The sequence below is a fragment of the Miscanthus floridulus genome, chromosome 3 (genome assembly GCF_019320115.1).
Source record: "Miscanthus floridulus cultivar M001 chromosome 3, ASM1932011v1, whole genome shotgun sequence".
Classification (NCBI taxonomy): Eukaryota; Viridiplantae; Streptophyta; class Magnoliopsida; order Poales; family Poaceae; genus Miscanthus; species Miscanthus floridulus.
This window is the reverse complement of record NC_089582.1, coordinates 106,697,390-106,707,993: the sequence shown is the minus strand read 5'-3', so window position 1 is coordinate 106,707,993 and position 10,604 is coordinate 106,697,390. Positions and strand designations below refer to the sequence as shown.

General features: G+C 50.1%; 1 protein-coding gene across 1 annotated transcript; it reads right to left on the bottom strand.

Annotated features, from left to right (window-relative positions):
* Positions 1–872: 872 nt before the first annotated feature.
* Positions 873–8,611, bottom strand: LOC136542028 (polyadenylate-binding protein RBP47-like). Its single transcript, XM_066534262.1, has 6 exons — positions 8,099–8,611; positions 6,590–7,043; positions 1,864–1,922; positions 1,647–1,777; positions 1,444–1,540; positions 873–1,362 (listed from the first exon to the last, which is right to left on the bottom strand). Exons 1-6 carry the CDS (start codon positions 8,492–8,494, stop codon positions 1,192–1,194), a joined length of 1,308 nt encoding a protein of 435 aa, XP_066390359.1. The 5' UTR covers positions 8,495–8,611; the 3' UTR covers positions 873–1,191.
* Positions 8,612–10,604: the final 1,993 nt, after the last annotated feature.

Here is a 10,604-nt window from a genome sequence, read left to right as displayed (position 1 = left end):
AAGAAGGCTAGGGTTTTATACAGTACCTAGAACGCTGCCAAGTCAATCCACAACCTGGCAATAATATCTTGTTGTTACTGCAAGATCAAGCCTTGACCTGGTCAACAGTTCACTATCGGGTCATGACTCAACTCAGTAGTAAGATGGGAGCTGGGTCAGCATGATCCTAATCATTTTTCAGACAATGACCTAGTAGTGAAGTCAATCAATGCAATAAGATCACAATTATTGTCTAGATACTAGGCTTACGACTCAACAATGAAGCTGGATCACTGCCGGCTCTGTACACTCGATGGTGATGAGCCGATAGAAACTCTGTGTCCTAGGCTTACGACCCGACAATGAAACTAGATCACTGCCAGCTCCAATGTGTTCTAGGCTTACAACCCGGCAATGAAACCGGATCACTGCCAGCTCCCATGCACCCAACAATGATAGACCTACAGGGACATTGGCGGACCCAGGTCCGGCGACCCTGGATGCCAGCAGGTGTAAGCTGATGTAACAACAGTCTTTGGGGGACGGAGGGAGTACCACCTTGCGCTTTGTTGTAAGCTAAAAAAAATACGTTGTCTCATGAGCATCTTTGGATCGCCCGGGCTCCCTTGGGACGCTGGGTCCGCTACTGGACAGGGATTGTGTTCTACAGTGGTGTCAACCAAAGGCCTCTAATCATCTTATATACTTTTGAGGAAACTAATAATCTTGTGTATCACTCATCGTGCTATAGGCAAAGATACATCTGAAACTTGTGGAGCCTCATGTGGCTACGTGCCTCCGGCAACCAAACCAACCCATACTTCATTAGTTACTCTTCATATCATACTAATGTAAACCGTCGCATGATCACTGCAAACTCAAGCCAAATCGAATAGCAGAGGCAAAGGATTCCATTAGCTTATTGTTCTGCTTCATGGTAGCATGCAGCTCCAGGTCATCAAAAATTCTTTCTGTCGTTGAATTCGACATACCGTGGCCAGTCAATAGGCGTGTCGAACACTCGGACTCTCGGCGGCGCTAGACCCTAGCACGTGTAACAAAACGCACTATACGAGACTAGTCACGGTATCTAGCTCACCTAAGAAACCCTCGTCGTCTACCTTCTTCATCTTCTTCTACCAAGAGCTACTACACCTAAACGCCTAATGCCTCCAGGCTCCAGCTTCGAGCGAGACGTCGCGATAGTCCAGGTCAGCTCACTTGCTGCTGGTTGCCATAGAACGGATAGGCACCGTAGGCTGGAGCAGCGTACATGCCTGGATCAGGGAACGGGGCCGCAGGGTAACCGTAGCCGTTGTAGAACGGGGACGCCGCGTAGTACATGCCCCCGTTGTTCCACTGGTTGCCGTTGTCCCCTCTAAACTGTAATAAACCGCAAAACAGTGTCAAAGTTTTTGCTGCAGAGTTTTACGGTATATTAGCCGGTTAATAGTACATTAGTACCTGCTTGTTTGCTGGGTTGCGACCCCATGAAAGACGCACGGTCTGTTTGCCAATAGTACTGCCATTTAATCCTTGCAATGCGTCTTCAGCATTCTTTCTGGCAAAAGGGAGAAGAACAATTCATCAGATGTCATGAGGGTAACAGAGTCCACTACAAGGATGGAATTTGGGAGCTGAAATGTGGAAAGTATGGAGGCTCATACCTCTGGGCAAACTGCACGAAGCCACATTGTTTCCCAACTGGAATCTTTACTGAAGAAATTTCTCCATACTGGGAGAAGGTTTGCCTAAGGTCCTCTTCACTAACATTTGGGTCAAGCCCACCCACAAATACCTATGCATATTCAATGAACTTTGATTAAAAGTGAAAATTTGATGGACAACAAAAACATGAGTTGCATGGAATGCATCTTTACTCACTGTTGTGTTTGTCAAATCTCCGTCTGATCGAGCAGATGAACCATTCGATCCAGAAGTACCTAAAACCACATGATTTTTAGAGAACTAGAAATAAATTATCAACATCGTCCAAAAGGTGTGTATGATTCTGAAAGCAAACTTTATTTGGTACAATGTTAGTAGCAATTCACAAGGCGTTGTTCCACTGTTATTCTCAGGTCTAAATAAATCACTATGATCTCTATATCAGCTCGTCTCAGTATCTTTCAAAGCAGTGCGTATCTTAAAGTTAAATATAAATCCTTCTTACATGATGTTATAGTCTTTCAAGTATGTGGTGGATTAATCAATATATATCAACCATGTTTATTTGGATTTACATAACTAAACTGCCACAAGAATATGACATTCGTGTTGGCCCCTGGATCTCCGACACGGAGTTATCCGACCACTCGCCGGAGTTATCCGACCACTCGCTAGTGTTGCCAAACACACACTAGCGATGCCGACCACGAGTATCGTTGTCCGACCACACACTATGGCTAGAGATAGAAGAAGTGAGAAAGAACAGAGTATACACACATAACAGAGACATTAGCGTTGGCTGGAACTCTATATAGGAGATGGCAAATCTGAACTCGCTCTCTTTACTGAGTTACAATGGCAAACTATATATACAACTCTAACTATCTAATCCTAGCACACAGACGTGTCAGGCTAACATGTTGCTACAGTGACTAGATGTGACAGCAGGGCTGACTTTGACGCCTGCTCCTGCTATGGCTACAGTGCGGTAAGTAAGCCGTTCGGCGCCTACCCCTGCAGCGGCTACAGTGTCACAGCAGGGAGCCTTTTCGGCACCGCCTTCCCCTGCTGTGCGTTCACACAAGGGAGCAGTAGATTACTTAACAATTCTTTCTCTAATCCTGCTACTAACCCTTGAACCCTCTCCATGCCGATCATCTCCTTCAGCTCCGTGAACCAAAGATGGCCGAGCGGCTTGGTGAGGACGTCCGCGAGTTGCCGACCAGTTTCGACGAACTCGATGACGATCTGCCCTCCATCGACATAGTCCCTGAGGAAGTGGAACTTGACGTCGATGTGCTTGCTACTGTCGTGGAGGATCGGATTCTTCACGACGGCGATGACGGGATGGTTGTCCACCATCAATGCTGGTGGGTGAGCTTCCACACCGGTCAGCTCGCCCAGCAGCCGGCATAGCCACACAACTTGGCACACCGCTGTGGCCGCCGCTACGTACTCTGCATCGCATGTAGATAGCGCCACCACCTTCTGTTTCAGCGACAACCATGAAATTGGAGCCGATCCGAGGAAGACGAGCACGCCAGAGGTGCTCCGCCGTCCGTCGATGTCCCTCGTCATGTCTGCATCGCTGAACACAGTGAGTTGTAGCCTACTTCTACCGGTCTTGGGAAAGACGATCCCCTGATCCACCGTCCCCTAGACGTAGCGCAGTAGCTGCTTTATCGCAGCCCAGTGATCCTCTCTGGGATCCTCCATGAAGCGACTGACGTAGCTCATGACGAATGCAATGTCCGGCCTCGTGTGGACTAGATAGCGCAGACTGCCGACGATGCTCCGGTAGAGTGTTGCATCTACCATCGCCGCGGTACTAGCCTTTGTCAACTTCAGTCGCTCCTTCATCAGAGTCACGCATGGCTTGCACTCAGCCATGCCACTCCGCTCCAACAGCTTCGAGGCGTACACGCTCTGAGCAAGCGTGAGTGCCTCCTCCTATCTCACCTCAATATCGAGGTAGTAGCAGAGCGCACCGAGATCGCTCATTCAAAAACGAGCCACCATCTCGCGCTTGAAGCTGTCAATGTCCTCCGCACACGCTTCGGTGACGATCAAGTTGTCCACATACACGTCGACAACGAGCTCCTCCTTCCTCCGTCGCCGCGTGTAGTCGCCGCGTGTAGAGCACGTGCTTGGTTGCACACCTCGTTAACCCAAGCTCGCCTAGCGTGGCGTCAAGCTTGGCATTCCACGCTCATAGGGCTTGTCGTAGCCCGTAGAGCGCCTTGCGCAGTCGGAGCACCCTGAGCTCCGCTCCCTTGATGGCGAAATCTGGAGTTTGTTTGACGAAGACTGTCTCCGCCCGCTCGCCGTTGAGGAAGGCCGATTTTACGTCCAAGTGATGGACGTGTCAGTCCTTCGCTGCTGCCAAGGCTAGTAGCAAACAGACAGACTCCATGCGCGCTACTGGCGCAAAGACTTCCTCAAAGTCGATGCCGTCGCGCTGGACAAAGCCTCGGGCGACGAGGCGCGCCTTGTGCTTGACAGTGGCGCCATGCTCGTCCCGCTTGACCTTGTATACCCACTTCAGGCCGATCGGATGGCATCCTGGAGGTGGATCGACGAGCTTCCAAGTCTCGTTTTCCTCGATCGCCTTCATCTGCTCTAGCATCGCCCGTCGCCAATTTCCATCACGCTCGGCCAGCGCGAACGTGGGTGGTTCATCTGCACTGACGAGCAGCAGTTCTGGGTCATTGAGCAGCCGACCCGCCAGGCCTGAGGGCCCTGTGCCGCCGACGATGTCGTCCAGCCTGCGGAACCACACCTCATCACCTTCGTGGAAGGCATCCACGAATTCAGTGATGTCACTTGGAGGTGAGGCGAACTTGATTGGCGTCGATGGAGTTCCCTATTCCGCCGGAGTGCTCGGCACAGCACCTGAAGTGCTCAGCACCCCGGATGCAGTGCTCGGAACTACTCTTGGACCACTCGTCATCACTCCTAGAGTGGTCTGCATCTCTCCCGGAGTGCTCGGCACCCAACTTGCAGTGGTCGACACCACTACAAGACTCCTCAGCTCCACTACGGGAGTGTTCGGCACCCATCCTGGCATGGTCGACACCACTGCAGAACCTCCCGGCTCCACTCCTAGAGTACTCGGCACCCCTCCCGGAGTGCTCGGCTCTATTGCTGGAGTGCTCGACACCTCTCCCGAAGTGCTCGGCACCTCTTCCCCAGCATCTCCACCACCGTGGATGATCAAGTGCTTGACAACGAAGGTGCTAGTGAAGCCGTCAGCTTCCCCCTTGCTCGGACTGTTCCAGTCCCAGGTTGCCTTCTCGTCGAACACGACGTCGCGCGAGACAAGCACCTTGCCTCTATATGGGTCGTAGAGCCGGTACGCCTTGGTACCCTCCGCGTAGCCTAGGAACACCATTGGTGTGCTCCTGTCCTCTAGCTTGGTGAGGATCGGCTTCGTCTTCCTGACGTGGCCGATGCAACTGAATGTCCGAAGGAAGGACACGCTCGGCTTGCACCCGTACCAACCTCCTGTCGTGGCTGGGCAGCCACAACAGTGCCACTGCTGTCGCCCATTTTCAAAACGTCCGTCATCGCCAACGGTTAGTCCAGCGACGGCGCTTGTACAGCTCCGATACCACTTATTGGCCCCTGGATCTCCAACACGGAGTTATCCGACCACTCGCTAGTGTTGCCGAGCACACACTAGTTATGCCGACCATGACTATCGTTGTCCGACCACACACTATGGCTAGAGGTAGAAGAAGTGAGGGAGAACAGAGCATACACACAGCAGAGACACCAGCGTTGGCTGGAGCTCTGTATAGGAGATGACAAATTTGAACTCGCTCTCTTTACGGAGTTGCAGTGGTAAACTATATATACAACTCTAACCATCTAATCCTAGTACACAGACATATCAAGCTAACGTGTTGCTACAGTGACTAGATGTGACAATAGGGCTGACTTTGGCGTCTGCCCCTGCTGTGGCTACAGTGCGACAGGTGAGCCGTTCGGCGCCTGCCCCTGCAGCGGCTACAGTGTCACAGCAGGGAGTCTTTTCGGCGCCGTCTTCCCCTGCTGTTCGTTCACACAAGGGAGCAGTAGATTAGTTAACAGTTCGTTCTGATCCCAGAACTGAACTGAAAGAACAAATAAGTTGTTAGCATTCTGCCTAATTATCATCCTCACCGAAAGAAGCGGGAAAAAACAAAAATTTAATATGAAGGGTAAAAAACAAACAGTAAAGTAGAAAAACAAGGATGATAAATGCCAAATTTTGTGAAGTTTCCAGTAAAGTGATGTTTCCCATCCTTTTTTAGTGGCAAATGATGTGTTTAAAGTACAGGAAGGAGACCATATTTATACCTAATAAGAAGGAAAACACACCGGTACATTGTAAGCAGTTGAAACATGGAAGACTAGTCATTGATCAAACAAAATTAGAACAAGTCAAAATATAAGAGAGCTTCGAAATATAAAAGGTTACAGCGATGCTAAAGGGCATACTAATGTCAAAAAGGTAATTTCCACTTCCCATGAATGCTCAAGTCACTAGAATCGCGCATGATAATATAATGCAGGAGCCACATTCAGATATTGCCTAATTGCAATAAACTGCCATAAATATGATCCCTACTCCCCTAATAGAACATCAACATTTAAAATGGAGTGACAAAATCAAGAAACACCCATTCAATTGGATTTAACAGTTAAATGCAACTTGAATCATATGAGAAGTGACAGAGGATCACAATACTCAAACGACCACTGAAACAATCAATAAATAAAATAAATCACTTATGCTCTGTTTAGTTTTAAATTTTTAATTTACAACGGATTATATGAAAAACAAAGAAACCTAACAGCATAAACTTGGATACTACAAAGACAAAGATTTGTGAAAGAACAACATCATGAAGAAAGAAGTATGAAAGTAGATATAATAAATGGATACTTTGAACTGAACCTGATGATTTTCTTGGAGTTGCTGGGCCAATTCTCATGGGCCTAGAAGAGCAATACACACCATTCATCTCAGTCATGGCGTGTGTCTTCTCACTGTCATCTCCAAATCTCACGAAGCCATAGCCCTTGGATCTACCAGTGTTAGCATCAATTACAACTTTGGCACCTTTGACAGAGGAGTACCTGCTAGAGAAAGCCTCCAGTAGTGTGGCATCGTTGACATCAGAAGCAAGATCACCTACAAATATGGAATGATCTGAAGCAACATCTGAGCGCCTATCTCCCATGCTAAATGATGCCCAATTTAACCTAAAAGGCTGGTCGGTATTTGGCATAATATGACCAGAAAAAACTTCGAGAACTTTTTCAGCTGCAGCATGGCTGTAAAACTCAACAAATCCGTATCCTTCAGACTGTCCAGTCTGCTTATTGCGAATCACTTTAATTGCCACAACCTACAACGTATTATGAGCTATTAGTGCAAGTTTGGACTTAAGGTATCCAAATAAAAAGAAAAGAATGTAGAACTGCATCACGAGATAGGTTTCACTTAAACACACCAAATATCCATCGAAATGGCAGAGTAACCCAGGGCTTAAGGCTTAGTCAGCACCAGCAGCAGCAAAAACTAAAAATGCTTAGTTTGAACTTTAACTATAGGCTTATTTTTCTTCGTTATTACACCCAAAGTTACTGTGTGCTTCACCAAAATATTTCTCCGTGACTCTCAGGTTTCTCCATGTTTTCTCCCAAACTGTTAACATTAGTTGTTTCCTTTTTATTCATTCAGTCTACTGAAAGACAGTATTGATTCTGACATTCTGTAGCTATTATTGTTCGGTATCCAAATAAATAAGCCATATCGTTTAAGCATGTTTTCATCAAGAAAAGAACAAAGTACCCTGATAAACATGGTGTTAGGAACCCAAAACACCTAAAAGGAAATCTGCCAATCAGGACTGCAACAGGTGTGGCAATGGCACATCACGGGGGTTGCCGGTACATCAGGCGGAATATTTTCGCAGACCAGTACAGGAAGGGCCAATCTAACGAGCATGAGGTCTGAGGCACTGGGCACCGCAAGTTTCCAAGTTTCCAGTTCCAGCTCCAGCTCGCAGATCCATGCCTGCCGTTTACCCAACGGTTTGCCCAAGCCGTTTCCTTTTTCAGCACAGTGACGGGTGTGACCCAGTCCCACGTCTGCAACTACAACGAATAGTCTCTCTCCTGCTCGCGCAGCCCGAGAAACGGGGGCACATTTTGGAAACGAACGAACGCATCAAATTGCCATTTTTAGTTGGCTGGTTGAGTTGAGGCTGAGCATGAGCCGAGGGAGAAAACAACACGCGTTTGTCACGTCAAACAAAAGAAAGAAAGATTCATGGGCAGGCGGGTGCAAAAGAAACATCTTTTTTGGTTTCTTTTTTTCGTGGAGGTGGCTGACTCGGGAATATATAGCACGGCCGTGGGCAAGATCTGGGCTTGCGAGGGCGCGCGCATCCGTGCTCACCTCGCCGGTGTAGCCGAAGCAGCTGTGGAGGTAGTTCTCGTCCATCCAGTAATGGAGGTCGCCAACCCAGACGGTCTTGTTCTCCTCGTGCCCGGCCTGATGCGGCGCGGGGGAGCACAGGGCGACCGCTGGCACGGGCGCCGCCCGCGGCGGCGGCGGCGCGACGGCGTGGAACGGCAGGAAGTGGGCCGCCGCGAACTGGGGCGGCGGTGGCGCCATCTGGTGCGGCTGCATCACCATGGCCGCGGCCCCGGGAGGCGGCGCGAACGGCATGGCTACCCAATGGGGCGGCACCACGGCCGCCGCCGGCGGAGGCGGCGCCCCCACCACCACCGGCTGCTGCTGTTGGTGAGGCTTCTGCACGTCGCCAGCGCCATTCACCGCCGCCGCCTGCATGGTCACTCTAGCACTGCACCCGCGCGGCGGAGGGAGGGAGAGAGATGGTGTGGTGAGAAGAGAAGAGAAGAAGGGGCCGGAGAGAGAAAATTTGGAGGCGAGTGGAGGGAAGAAGAGGAGCAGGAGCAGCTCGCGGGAGAAGCTAGGCTAAATAAAGCAGGCGGCAGAGGAGGATATCGGTGAGCGGCGGCAGCTAGCCGTCCGATGGAGCGCGTGGACGGCTGGCAGGCCGTCGGTTGGGGATTTTGACCGGATCCACGCCGATGTCGGCCTGCCTGAGCCTGAGCCTGACCCTGACCCGCCCCCTGCGGGCTACTCGTTTCTGACTTTCGATTAGGGTGCGGATGGCTATGGAGGCATGGAGCGGCCCAGATGATAACGATATCAAAAACAAATATATTTCTAACTTCATTCATGCCACTATGCCTGGAGAGAAAATAAATATAACTTGGAATCAGAAAAACATGCAGAGAAATAGAGTAAAAGCTTTGGTCTTGGCTACGAATAAGGCCCCATTCGGACTACCTCATATTCGGCTTGTTCGTCTTATTTTTCAGTCGGAGCAGTGTTTTCTTCTCACAACAATTCAGCCAGAACAGTGTTTTCAGCCAATTTCAGCTAAGATTCAGCAAGCCGAACGGAGCCTACATGAAGTTTCCTTTGGATGATGAACATGCAATATCTATTATTAGATCATGCGTGTTGATCAACATGCACCATTGAAATTAATTTTCTGAGGGTTTTCAATCTGTTTATTTATATCAGCGTTATTGCAAGGGGACAATGAAGAAACAAAATGGACAAAAAGAAAAAGAAAGAAATTACATGTTCTTTTACTGAACCTGAATCTATCGCATGAACAGCCCCTGCTGCTTGCGGGATGGTGGATCGGATATGCATCGCAGTCGCCAGTCCCAGCCAGAGAAAACAACCGGGTGACTGCAAGTTGCGCCCACAGATTCAGACTCTAGCACTTGTCCACTCTGCCGCGCCCGGCGCCACGGACAACAGCCCCATCATCATCATGGCATAAAGAAAACGGGAGGCATACGTACATAGCATGCGACTGGGACTCTGGGCGGGAGGCGGCCGAGGATAAAACCACATGTCAGGGCGTTCCACGGCCCTGCGCACTGCGAGTACTAAGCGGCCACATGCTACTCGGCTGGGTCTGCGTACACCTGCAGGCTGCAGGCTGCAGGCAGGCCGCTCTTCAGTTGCGATTCAAATTCAGTTTACCACTTAGTCTCCTGTTTGGCACGGTTTTGACTCGTGAAAAAACAGCTCTGCCTCTGGTTCATATAGAAAAACAGTTTTTTTTAGCTCTGTCTTATTTTGTACGAAAATGTTTGGCAAAACGGTTTCTTCTGGCTTTTCAGATTGCAAAGAAGATGTCAAATGTCCAAAATACCCTTATATTTCTTTTTTTCTCTTTCCTTTTTCTTTTTTTTCTCTTCATTTTCCTTTTCATTTTCTTTCCTTTTCCCCTTCTCTCTCCTTATCCGATCGGCCTTCCCTTCTTTTCCCCTCCTCTCTCCTTATCCGATCGGCCTTTCTTTCCTTCTTTCTCTCTTGGGCGGCGTCCAGGCCACCACCCGTGCCCCACCTCCGTGCTCTCCGCTGGCGCATCAGGGGTCTGCGCCGCCGCCGCCGCCGTCGGTGCTCCACCCGCGCCGCCGAGCTCCGCCATGGATGCCGCCTCCGCTCGCGCAGTCAAGCTCCGCAATGGCCGTGGCCTCGGCACGCCACCGAGATCCAACATGGACGCGGCCTCGGCACACCGCCGTGCTCCACTTCGGTTGCTGAGCTTCGGCCCGGCCGTGGGCTCCGCACGCGCCGCCGGCCGCCATGGCGTCCGTTGGCCACCACCCCCGTCGCCGCCTCCACGCTGTTGCCGAGCTCGCAGGCTTGCCTGATGGCAAATGTTTTAATTTCTGTGAAATAGCAAGGGCACATGCATACTTTAGTATTTTGGGTGGAGGAATGAGCCGGTATGAGCCACTATTTTTGGCTTCTCATCGGCGGAAGAACCTAGAGAGCGGAAAAGGTGGGGCTTCTCCTAGCTTTTCCTCGTGAGCCATTTTGAGTTATAGTGTTTGGCAGGGCTTCA